Raw genomic sequence first — 13,610 nt, 5'->3', positions numbered from 1 at the left:
TACAAAAAAGTAAACATAAATACTTTAATGATCACAAAAGAAAATTAAATGTTGTTGCATCTCATGATCCAGTTTTCTTCAGAGAGCTGATGTTGAGATGGCTGTGGGCAGGAAGGGTTTCTGGTAGCAGTCTGTATTACAGCAACTCTGAAAAAGCCCTGACTGAAGATACTGTTTTTCTATGACATACAGTATGTCACCCATAGAACAGAACCTTTCCTGCTACTCTGTGCTGTAGCTAAGTGAAACCTCTGAATCAGCAGCTTCAAGGTGTCTGCATCTACTCAACCAAGTGGAAATTGACACTCATAGACACTTTTTCCATAACCCTGGAGGAGCTCCACTCCTCACAGCAGTGGCACCATGAGGACGCAGCCGGCTCAGAGCGCCCTTTGCTTTTCTGCTGTGTGTTTCTGGTAACCATTGTACCATCGTTGTTTCTGTAGGTGGTGTGTGTCGTTCATAACTTCAAAGGCAAGCTGCTGCTGAATGAGGACTCTCCTGCTGAGCCGCAGCCCAACGCGGCCATGCTAAACATGGGCCACCTGGACAGTCCTCTGGAGAAGTACATCGCTTCCCAGGTTGGTGAGCACTTCATACGTCAGGTTTGGCAGAATTTAACTTCCTCTTTCATCCTATAAGGAGATCTGGTAGCAGATCTAGACGCTTTTTTATTTAAATGTTTAAATTAATTAGCGAAACATGAAGCACATGTGAGTACAATTTGCGGAGATTATTTGTCATTTCGGGAACATGTGGATTTTTCTCTTTGTGATGCCTCAAATGCATGTTGCTACTGCAGGAGACAGATGATGAAGATGAGGAATCTTGCTATATTAAGGAGTGCCTCCATGTTTTCCTGCGCTGGCTCCGGGGCCTCAGCTGGTTTCAGCACCTCAGAAATAAAAGGCAAAACAACTTTGATTTGGTTTGGAAGATGATCTCTAGACAAATCTGCTTCCTCCTCTTTTCTACTGTCTGTGTTTGCTTCTGCTGCTTGGTTACCCCCATTAACCAGCCACCAGAGGTTAGTTTACCTTTAGTGGTTGGTTGATCAACCATTAAAGATAAACCAACTTTAAATCCTTTCCATCTCACTGAAGCATTGAACTTTGATCTGTATTGAACTCTTCTACTCTAAAGTAACCAAGTTTCTGTAGCCATATTCTGTAGCCATCTTGCTTGAAACCGCCATTGGAACAGCTTATGATAACATTTTCAATGTGAATATTCAGTGAGAAATCACAGTCCTCTCACTAAATCAATGACAAATGATTTTGTCATTTTCCAATTCAGTTTATAATTCTGGTTTTACAGAGTTTTGATGCAGGCTACATGGAGCATCCACTTTAAGCTGCCATCTTGATTCTCTGTTCCATACCGAAAAGTCATATTTTAATATTATAATGATTGGCCTTGTGATTCATGCTGCCCCTGCTTCCACACAGTTCTTATATAACTTTCTGACCACCAACAGGTGGCATGATTAATGCAGTGAATCCTATTAAAAACATGCAACTGGAGAAGAAAACCTGCGTCTTTGCTTCCAGCCCGCCTGTGGCTTAGTTTTGGTCGTGTTAAGTGGGAGTTGTTCTGTTCTCAACTTGTTATAAATTCTCAAAGACAGTTAAATTTTTACATTTTTTACCTGATTCACAATCATTTAGGCAACAAATTTCAGATTTTTACTTGTTAAAATTGTAGAGTTTCAAGCTGACTGAGTTGGACTGAAAACTTGACATCAGAAGATTGCAAGTCATTGATTGGCTAAGGGGAGGAGTCACTGGTTGCTTCACTTCTCCACTGGCATCCTTTTTTCACCTCTCTTCTTTTTAGAAAAATCTACAGACTGAGCAGACTAACACAGCTTGGTTGTGTTGTATTTGATCAGACTCTGGTCTACTATGTGATTCCAGCAGAAAAAAAGGTTGTTACAAATAGTTTGGAAATCAAATTTTTGCACCCCTAGAGATGACTTTAAAAGCAACTCTCATACAGAAAAATCTAGAAATCCAGAGAACTTACTGAATATGAAAGCAGGAAGTCCTAGAAGATGACTTGTCCAGGAAACAATGTTAAGCAAAACTATAAGTGACATCCTGTACCTTTTTTTTAACAGACCTCTTTTCTTTGGTTACATGTTAAGGAAATAAATAAATCTGATCTAATGTGAAACACTGAGTCAATCAAGAACAAATCAAAATGCATTTTGATTATTATTTTATTAAGAAATTAAGCAAAGAAAATGAGCAATGACTCCCCTGGCTAGTCCAGGAAAGTAGGAAAAGATCCTACTTGCGATGTAGGAAAGTACATTGCTTTTAATATTCAAGAAAACATACACCAACCCTGGGATACACCAGCCCTCTGACAAAGAGGGCTGGTGTATCCCACCAGATTGAGTTTAATTCACAGCTCTGGTATTTGCACCTACAGACTGTGACCCTGGACGGTTCAAACCCAGTTCAGAAATACCATTTATTATGTGTTTCCAGCGAGCTGCCTCCAACATGAAGGGTGCTTCATAGATAAAATTGATTGATTGCTTGATTGATTTAAATAAAACAAAGTTTTGCCATAACATATATGCTGTATTTACAGTGGTTAACCAGTTTAACTGGCCTATATAAGGTCTATAAGTCGGAAGAAAGGTAAAAAGTCGGTAACAAGTTGTTTATAAACCAAATTTTTCAAAAAAAGATATTTCTTCAATGCAAAGTTGAATCAGATGTAGGAACTAAGCGTCAGGAACCGTTCTCATTTTACTTTGACACACTGCTACTAGTGCAGTGTTTTGAATATCATAAGATTCACTTCATTTTATTTTCATAAAAATCTGAGTAGTCCTACGTGTGTTTTCCCTTGAGTTCCACACCAAACATGAAGAGAAAATGTCCCATAGTGAGCACCTGCTGGGGTTTAGATGTAAATGCGTCTGTAAGCATCCAGAAACTCAGCAGGCCTAGATAAAAGAACAGGGTTAATGAGATTCTTCATCCTACATGAATAGAGGAAGAACATCTTTCAAAAACATCAGTGTTTCCTGTAAAAATTAACATAGGTCTAGAATCAGAGGCAGATTCATCCAATCTGAGCACAGTATGATAAAAACAAACACAAGAGCCCACATTTACTGTCAGACTAAACCTTATTCATTATTCCACCTCTTTGGTCTGTGGCCCAGTGGGACTTTTCCCGATTTAGAAAATATATTTCTAAATGATTTAAAAGTAAAATAATTTCACAAGCTGTTTATCACTTGTAGTGATAGAAAGCTGCATAATCACTTGCAGAAAGCTGCCACAGCATCAGATTTGACCTGTGATCTAACTAAACTCAGATCACTTAAAAGCTATGTTCAGTTTTTCATCTCTAGCTAATCTACTATTTATTTATGTCCACTAAACACTGTTTGAAACGTTAGTTTTCATCTTAGAATATATACACAGTTCCAATTCACAGATTATCTAAATATAAACGCCTTATAATGTTGCAGTGGAAACAAGGTACAAGAACTATATGTTACCATATAGAGTAATATTAAATATTAAACCACAAATATCAAAAAGAAAATTTTTAAGCTATTAACTTTAGCAATATCTGTGGCTTCTGGGCATGTTGGATAATGGATAGATGATTACAATTGTCAGGTTAGACTCTGCTCTCTTGGTTAGTTTTTCTACTGTTTCTTTGAATCTTAGTGATCTATTCATCATCTTTAAATATCTAGATGCATTTAGAGGATCTCTGGATTTACAGCGGACTTTTCTCATCTTGTTTTTTACTCCAAAGGAAAATTAAACTGCAACATGTATCAAATATACAGCATATATCTGATGACTGTTTTCCTGCAGAGGAAACGCAGTGCTCAGTGGCCTGACAAAGAGCAGAACATTTCACGCTTACCTCGGCTGTGAGGGGCTTGGAGGAAAATTGCATGATCTAAAAATAGCAGAGCCTAAAGATGACTGAGAGCTAAACAGGCCACAGTGAACAAAATGCCACGGCACGAGGAACCCTTAAGTCATCCAGTATGAACAAGTTAAACCAGGGAACTCAAATATAAATACTGAAGGTCATGAATTCACTTTTCAAGCAGTCAGAGGTCCATTTATTATGAAAGGTCAACCCACAAATTTCTTTTTACACAAAACAATAAACATATGGAAATACAATATAATTTTAAACTACTCATACATTTACATACTTAAACAAGAAACTCCTGCAAAAAATAAAAACAAGTGTGACGAGGGGGTTTAAAAAACATTCTATATAAAAATGGCTAAATAAAAGGGCAAAAAAAGGGAGGTGGGCCGTGGAATGCAATTCTAGGATGTCATGATTGGTGAGTGATGGTTGTACCCAAATGCAGAACAGTAGGGGGGTGGAGTATGTGAAGACATTAATTGAACATAAAGAACAAAACTTACAAAGACCCCAGGGAGCCAGGGCAGAACACAAACCATAACCAGCAAGGAGACATGAGGAGAACACGATGTCAAGTGGGGAAGGCATGCTGTTGGCTGGCATCCACAAGGCGACCAATCCAGGAGCACTGCTCATTTTTTTTGCTCTACTAAAAAGAGTGGAGCAAAGAAAGACTGACACCCATTACAAGAGAACTTTTAAAGGGTGTGGGGAACACACTCAGTGCCTCACTGCTGTCATTTTCCCCACTAAGCCAGAGAATTGCTTTTTGCTGCTCTGAGTTCTTAAGAAAAGCTACTGAATGTTGCCTGTGCTTGTGTGCAGAACAGTTGTTCAGATTATTCAGTCGTCTTAGGCTGTCTGAATGTGTTCTGGAAGGGTTGCCAAGTAGTGCTTCTGTTGTGCTGCTGAGGGCCTTTAATCTGCAACAATGGTGTTACCTTAAGGGGATTGTTTGAGAGGAGTGGCCTCTCAGTGGTTGTTCCTGGATTTCTCCTATGTACACAAAGTGGTTTAAAAATGTCCTTGGTTCCAGGGGACCTTGGGCCTGAGGTCCATGACCAGGTTGATAGCTGCTGCTGCTTATCAGACATTCAGGGTTATGATATTAACCCTCCTGTTATGTTCCGGGTCAAATTGACCCGTTTTAAAATTTACAAATTAAAAAAAAAAAAAAAGAAGCATTTTTTTTGCATGAAACGTTTTCTATTTGTCTTAATAGGTGCACTCTAGACATAAGTTGAAAATTTATTCATGTTACACATTTGTACCAAACCCTAGGTCTACTTTTTACATCGATACTGTTCGGGTCAATTTGACCCGGCAGTCAGGTTAAAGTGCAAAAAAAGATTTTAAAATGTCCAATTCTATATGTTTCCTTGCAGTTATGAACCATATTTCACCACACACACACTCACACCCCAACACACGCAACCACACACACACAAGCCCACTTTCTCACTATTCTCTTTACTTCACTAGGAAACTGCGAGAAAGCAGGTGTTCACACAACCTTTGACGGGAATCTTTTCTGTTCCTGTGGACAAACTCCACCCACTCTGAGTGGACACTCAGCAGAAGTGGATGAAAACATAAATACTCTCTGCATGACTCATTTATCTTGATTTTAATCAGCGGGTCAATTTGACCCAGAACAGTATGTGTGTCTCAAGTTCAATTATAAAGATCACCCTTTGGTAAAAAAAAAAAGTATAATATAAAATAATTTACCAAAGGTCAACTTCAAGGAAATTATTGTTTTTTGTGTCTAGGTTTTTTTCAGTGGACATTAAAAATCTAAATTCCATTTTTTATGTCCAAATGAGTAAATGAGCAGGTTGTCGTCATTGATCCTTAATTTCTGAGAAATAATAAAACATCATTGCACAAATATTGATTGAAATGGTTAGTATTGGAGTTAATAATCAGATACAAAAATGTTTTGGAGGAATTTTTTGGTTTCTGACACTATTGCATGATTAAACACTCCCTGGGTCAAATTGACCCACGAACATTTTTGCTGTACCCTAGAAACGAACATAACAGGAGGGTTAAGAGGAAGAGCATGGCGGAACTGTCAGCCAATCACCAGACAATGAGATGCATCTGCTGGAAGTGGCTGCTGAAGAAACCAACTACACCCTATGGACGGGTGAGGGTTAATTTGGAATCCTGGCAGAGGAACCTTTTCTTTAGATCTTCATCTCACTCCCCCAGGAGGATTTCTGTCCTGAATGCGTCCTGGAGCTACAGAGAGAAATATATGTAAGTTCAAGAACTTCAGGAGAAATTCTTTACTTTCCTGGAGGAGATTGAGGATGTAGTTTCAGAATGAGCCCTATTCAAGACCTCCACCGAAGGTCATTTTGGTTCTGCCACATTTACAGCCCTTGTTGGACACCATTGTTGAAGGAAGCTGAAGAAGGCCTCCAGGGATTGGTTGCTCCCGGGGACTTTGAACAGGAGACAGATACCAAGTGGTCAGAAGAACAATGACTTTGTGGTGGGCTAAACCTCAGGACAGGGAGGAATTTTGAGGCTATAGTGAAAAACTTTTATTTGGCCAATCTGTTTGACAACTTAGAGTAGGTAGGCCTCATTCCAGGCTGTGCTTGCTTTGAGGGGTTGAGTTGAGACTATTGTCAGGTTGTAGAGGAAGTACTGAAAGACTTCTCAATCTGGACATCATGTCCTTGTTCAAGCAGACCACCACGCCTATCTCATAAAGCTTTCTGTGGTTGAATCTGCTGAACCTTGTTGGATGTTTGTTGTAAGTAGCTAGGAATCATCTTGCTTACTTAGGTCAGGTGTCATTCTTTCAGGAGCCCAGTTCACAACAAATGCCATCTCAAAGAGTTTTCATTTACTGGTAATATTGGAAATTCTCTCTAAGGGCCTGCACATTTCCTGTCTCTTTACTCAGGTCCCACAGCCAAAAACTACGTTGGAGATGGTTAAACTCTTTTCTGCTGCATGTCTGGCATGTCTTCAGATTGCAGTGTTTCTGTGCAAGGACGTTGCTATCTTCAAATAAATTTCTCGAGTTTGGAACCTGGTGTGCCGTGGAAAGAATTTCCTATTAAAGCTTTTTGAATAAAAATCTATTTTATCAACTTTGCAATTTTTTGACATTTTTCCCTCTTATTGCTGTTTGACATTGCATTCCTTCATCCTCTGTATGTCTAAGTTCGGTGCTGTTGAGAACAGACTTCATAGACTGAAAACTGAGTTTTCCTTCAAACTCTGATTTAAAGTGTAACTCTTTCTTTCAAATATTGATTTTGCTCTTCTACCTGTTTTCTAGAATCACATCGCCTTCGCTGAGGTCACATGATGTGGAATCAGCTGTATGGCAGACCCATTGGACGTCCACACTCTTTACCGTCCAGTCTTATTAACCGGAGTGCAGCAGTAAACCATATGTGCGTGTGTGTGTGGGTGTGTAGGTGTGGGGGCGTGGGCGTGTGTGTGTGTGCGTGTTTGTCTGTATGTTGTTGATCTATGTTGTCTCTATCAGGCTCCTATTGTCATCCACAGTTTACTGAACTCAAAAAGGGGCAAAAAAAAGTTGAGTCAGTAACTCAGTGTGACAGGCTGCTTCTGCTATCCTCCATCTATGCACTTATTCTGAGTTCTTATCAGACTCTTTCCTCCCAAATAGGGAATTTGAATTCTAAAGGCTTCAACAACCAGAAGAATTGAACATCTTCACATAGAGTAAAACAGTTTTGTTGCAATACAGTCATAGCATAGAGAAGCACTCCCATTTTAAATTTTGAGAGTTTCATATGTTAAAAGGAAAAATAAAACGTCTTTTTAAATGTGCAATATTAGCACATTTTCCATATGAGCTGGTAAAGACCAGATCAGTTCTACTTTATGCAAAACTAATAGCACAGTTTACACTTTCTGTTTGAGTTGCTGACATGACAGCAAAAAAAATGATCTGAACAGCAAATTGATAGATGGGATTTTTACACTGGATGCAGATTTAGTACTTGGTAAACTTATTAAACTCAGACTTAAAAAAGAAATCAAATATATGTAAAAGGTTTAATGTCCAAAAATAATCCAAATTTAACAGAAGTTGTCTTTCACAGGACAACACCTCTGGTGTGAATGAGTGAAGTTAGAGAAAGGTTTTTACCTAAATATGATTAAACCTTTTCAGAAACATTTGTCCCTGAACAGCATTTTGATGATGCCAGTTTTTCCTTTCATTTCATTTGCTGTAGATACATTTGTAGTATGTATCTAATCTCTGTAGAGTTGTACCATTCCAAAAACTTCCCAACCTGCTTTTAGGCAATATAACCTAGCTTGTTTTGAGTAGGTCTGCTTAGATTTTATAGTTATTTGTTTGCTTTCTGTAAAATTTGTTCTTAAAAGTGTTTTCTTGTAAGAAATTGGCCAATAATACATCTGAGCTATCCCAGTCAACACTACCTGGAAACACACCAGACTGTCCAGGCCCATGAATCACTTACCTCAGTTTTATTAAGAACTTTAGAACCAGAACAAGAAGAATTTAGTAAGTTCAAAGTCAAAAAGATGCATTGAAAACAGCAAACATTTGTGGGTATGAATGTCTACACTAAATGGTGGGTCTGTATTGTAACAAAACTGTTAAAAACTTTATCAGCCGCACAAGACAATCATCTTGTCTTTCTTTCAGTTCATCCTGTTGTTTCAGTCAGGAACAGCACATCCAACAGGACAAAGCGTTCTGTTTCTCCAGTGAAAATATTCATTTATCCTCCATGTGTTTATGTTTTTTTGAGATCAGCATCAGCAGCATGCTCCACCAGATATTCTTCCTGGGGTCTGTTTACATAAAAGAGAGAGGTTACATTTATAAAAAATCATATTAGAGATGAAGTATTAAAATAACACATTCCACCTTCCAGCATTTTAAAGAAAAATACGAACATTAGTTTAAGATAGGGGAATATTTTAGATTCCCCTCACTTAAAATAAATGCCATGATTAAAAGTGTAGTCTGCTCTGTCTTATCCTCTGATGCTGTCCTGTGAAACACAGAGAGAAAGACGTTTCATCAGTCCACCAGCCAGGTCACGTCTTCTGAATGCTGCTTTGTTGCAGATCTCAGAGCTTCATTCCCTGCTCCTCATACATGGATTTAACACACCTTCTGTTGTAGAAATGGTTGTTTTCCTGTTACAGCACTTAGAAACTATGATTTACAGTTAGGATTAGATCAGAAATCAGGTGTGTCTGTGTGCACACCACTGGACAATGAATTCAGTCTCTTTCTGTTTAGTTATTATATTCAACAATGTTTTTCCAGATGTAAAATGCAAAAAAGGACATAGTGTTCAGGATGAACACGAGCAAAACAACAACTGATCCTTTTTTAATCTAAATCAAATCTGATCCACACCACGTCCTAAAATATGTTAGATATACCAACGACAGGTAATCTGTGATTGGTTTCACAGCGATATTGATAATCATAATATGTAATTTATGACATCACAAAACTCCTGAGCTTTTTCAACTCTCTGTGTATATTGATCATACTGAAACAACAGGACACTGCAGCTCAGATATCACAGCAGTGAGCCAGTGGAGCTTTACTGAAACTCTCTACGCTATGCAGACGCGTCATTCACGTCTGGATGCAGGAAGTTTGAAACAAAACTTGAAACTTTCAGCTGCTACATTTGGTTACCACTAGGGGGCATTCTCAGAAGGTCAGTAGATTTTTTTAATATATAAATATAAACTATTCAGAATTACATATCAGTAACATACCTGATCATGATGCAGCAGAGCACTGTGAATTACTCACAACTGATCTAAATTCACCCACAATATTCAAAATGGAATCACAATAAAAACAACACACACTGTTTAAGGATTTCTCAGCCTTCATGTTTTATAAATTCCCCCTCACTGCTCAAATAACCTGGGCTGTATTAGTTCACCAAAAGACTTGGTTTGGTACATATTTGGGTTTTAGCGTGACCGTTGCATATGATGTTGTTGGTCCACTTCACTCATCAAAAATTAATAAAAAAAATTTAAAAATTATAATTTGTTTTTAAAAAGATCCTGCCCATTTTTAGAATAAAACACTTAAATGACTTTGGAGTGGTTTTGATATAAAGACGATCCAGTCTCCCAATGCTGTTCAGAGTTTGGACAGATTGGACGCTGCTGGCGGCTGACTGGACATCGGCCGATTTTCTCTAATACTAGTTGTGTTTACATTCAGATTGACTTTGTTTCAAGTGATTCAGTTTCCGTAAGAGCAGAGTCATCTATTCTGCTGTTTAAAGTCATATTTTAAAGGTGCACTATAGAAAGTTGTTTGTGCTTTTATGTCCACATATACATTTTCTGCATGTGTTCAGACTTGAAACATGCAGTTCGATTCGGTTCCTGGAACATTCCTCCTACAAACAGTAGAATTCCTGCTGACCTGTGAAGAAAAACAAATTTTGTAAGCTGGTTTGTTTGCTAAGAATTTTTGAAAAAGTAATTGTTCATAAGCAACACACTCAATGAGTAGCACTATTCTGGGAATGGTTATACAGACATTTTAAAAGCATTTAACAGCTATTTACAAATTGAAATAAAGTTGATATACAATCTTTACAGATTACAGATCAGTGCACATAAGGCAATCTTCTGCCTGCTATTATTATTTTCTGATAAAACCTAAATTCTTATAATGGGCAGTAATCCATAACTAAGGAAGAAATCTTCACCGTGGGATGAAAAGGTTTGTGTTTTGGACTTCTGTCATCGTGTGTGTGTTTGCTCTCCTCACAAAAGTTTTAAAAAAAACAAGATGAAACCATGAGAGTCTGGAATATTGTATCAATAAACCAATATTCTTTTTAGATTTTATTATCTTGAGTGAGACTTCATATAACTTTCAACACCTAACATCACGACTTGGTGAAATAATGATGACTTTGTTTTAATCGCCTCTTGACCTAATGTGTTAACGATATCAATCACCTTTGTTATGCTGAAAGTTTGACTTCTTCATACCTTAGAAACAGCAGATGTTTTGGTTTGGTTGATTTTTTTTTTTATCAGGAAGGAAACCTGTTGGGTTCAAATACAATGTCACATGGTGCAGGAAGGTGAACATAGAGAGGATAAAAACTGGTTTTCTTTATGTTTTGAAAGCTTGATGAAAAAGCCACAATAGTCCACATAAAATGAGATTTATTACACAATATGGTATTTAAAACGGCATAATATGTTTGCAATAAAAAAAGAAAATCTGATGTTGACGTTAGTGGTCTGTAATGTAAATTAACTTATGTTAATTTAATATGTTTTATTTTATACTCTTTTTCTGTTGAATGAGTTATGTAATGTATTAATTTGTGGAGGACATGATAAAAGAGACAATTATTCTCAGGACTTTGAGACCAAACCAGTGATTGAAGGAAAACCCAACTATCCATCCAGCTGCTTCTCTGAGAGGAGGATGGATGCAGAGGGGGCTGGACAGACATAGGACAGACACAACCATATACTGGAGGAAAACTAATGTCAAATTTTACTTCTCTGTGTCGTGTTTTCACTTCCATTCATCCTCTGTGTCATGTTGTAGCAGTAGCAGTCTTTCATCAGAGGACAGGAAGAGAGGGATGAAAAGCGATAACCCCCCAACATACACACTCAGATCTCTATTTTTGTACAGATGACTGTAGCAGTTGTGGTCGGAGCGCAGGCAGTGCCATGCTGACAGCAGGAGCTCTCACTGCTGATCATGTTGGAAACAAACATCACACTCCATCACCTGACTCAGTTAGTAAAGCTGATCAAACATAAAGTATATTCTAAAAGTCAATAATGTTCTTGTACAATTCAAAGAAAAAAAGTGTAAATATGTTTATGTTAATATATGTATATATAGACACATTACTGCTGTCTATTTTCCTAAGACTGTGCACTGTGTGACTATTCCTTCTGGTAGAAACTGTTATTGTTTTCCTCACGTCAGTTCATGTTGATCACACTCACAGATACTGTATGTTTCATACTTTGTTGTGTGAATATTGATTGTCATGTTTAGTGAGAACTTTTACTGAGTTTTATTCTATTCCTGTTACTCTACTTGAGCCATACATTTTATTGACTTGGTTTCTACTATTTCCCACAATCCTCGGGCTGTATAAGATATATAATATATTAAATATTTATTTCCTTTTGTCACAGGTGTGGCTGCTCCTTTGCTGACATATTTAATTGTATTTTTCCATTTCATTTTCTTATTTCTCTGTGTTCAGTTTAAATTGTGACCTTTTACACTGCAGAAAAGCATCAATCAGAAACTTTGAATAAAAAAATATTTAAATCCTCCAAAATCCTGTGTCACTTTTTAAAGAGAATGCTAACATATTATTTTCACAGCACATGCTAAATAGAAATGATTTCAAGTCAGTCCAGACAATTTATTTATCATCAATTCAGGAAATCCAGATTGAGTTACCTACAGTCAATTCTAATTAGAAAACAGTGCAGTCAAGTTCAATGTATTTGTGATGGCCAAATCCATGGAGATCCAACTGTGGAGAAGGAAGCCTTGGCTATTAAATGGGCCCTTGACTCGTTTAAATATTATTTGCTCGGAAGAGAATTCACCCTTCAGACTGATCATAGAGCCCTCCAGTGGCTAGAAAGAATGAAGGACACTAATGGGAGAATCACCAGATGGTATCTTGCTATGCAGCCATTTCGGTTTAAGGTTCACTACATCCCCGGCAAAGACAACACCACTGCTGATTACCTTTCTCGGTGCCAGAGTGAAGACCAGGAAGTGGGGGAGTGTGTGATGGCCAAATCCATGGCCACACTCTGATGTCGGTAACTCTTTCTATGCACAGTTTATTTTTTCATATAAACACAACAACACTTTAGTTTCAATAAAAACATTTATTAGTTGATTTGAATGCATTTGTTCTATTTGTTAGCACGCACATTTAGTTAGCATATGTATTTATATCAACTTAAAGTTAATTTTGTTTGCTTAAGATTAACTCTGTTTTTCCTCCCGGTACTTACCTTCGTTGGAGCTGCCAGACAAAAGATGGGGGCCAGGGCTCAGCAGGCTTAAATGCTGATTGGACTGCACCACTAGTTCCTGCTGGCAGGGGGAATTTGTAGTTTCTTTGTTTAGATAAGTTTTCTATTTAAGTAAATATTAGTATTTAAAGTTTAATATTTTTGATTTTCAGTTTTGGGTCTTTAGTTTAGCCACACTTAGCTGTACTGTTATTTGTTTTTGTGTTATTTGTAATTGTATTCTGTTTATTTACCCCTATTGTGTCTTAATTGGTCTGACCAGCCAGTATATAAACCCCTGTGTGTCATTTCTTTGTTAGGTCAGTTATGTTTGTGCAGCCAGTTTGTTTACATTTTTTGCCTGAGTTCAGTTTTGTTTCTTTGACCTCTTTTATGAGCTCAGTTTATCTTTTGTTATTTATAATCTTTGGGTTAAAATAAAAAACCCTATTTTTCTAATATGTCCTGTGACTCCTTCTGTCCATCACAGTATTAAATGATAAAAATGCATTTACATAAAGAAGAGACTGTTGCACCGAGTCAGAGATCTGCCATCCAGCCCGTCTCCAGCTGTCACCATGTTCACTGTCTGGATCTTCCAGCAGCAAAACTATGATTCAGACTAAGTTAAC

General features: G+C 37.6%; 1 protein-coding gene across 4 annotated transcripts in view; it reads left to right on the top strand.

Moving 5' to 3' along the window:
* The window catches only part of plppr5b (phospholipid phosphatase related 5b), a 68,617-nt gene extending 56,362 nt beyond the window's left edge, over nucleotides 1-12,255 (top strand). For 3 of the 4 annotated variants that reach the window (XM_032551078.1, XM_032551080.1, XM_032551079.1), the window contains 2 exons: nucleotides 447-581; nucleotides 803-3,105. In XM_032551078.1, the coding sequence (XP_032406969.1) occupies nucleotides 447-581; nucleotides 803-1,054 (387 nt within the window). In that variant the 3' untranslated portion in view covers nucleotides 1,055-3,105. Of the gene's footprint in view, nucleotides 1-446; nucleotides 582-802; nucleotides 3,106-7,231 lie in introns of those variants that run through there. The other variant, XM_032551081.1, reaches the window with a different exon arrangement.
* The last annotated feature ends 1,355 nt before the right edge of the window (nucleotides 12,256-13,610 follow it).

This window comes from Xiphophorus hellerii, chromosome 21 (assembly GCF_003331165.1).
Source record: "Xiphophorus hellerii strain 12219 chromosome 21, Xiphophorus_hellerii-4.1, whole genome shotgun sequence".
Taxonomy (NCBI): Eukaryota; Metazoa; Chordata; class Actinopteri; order Cyprinodontiformes; family Poeciliidae; genus Xiphophorus; species Xiphophorus hellerii.
This window is presented reverse-complemented; position numbering and strand designations above follow the sequence as displayed.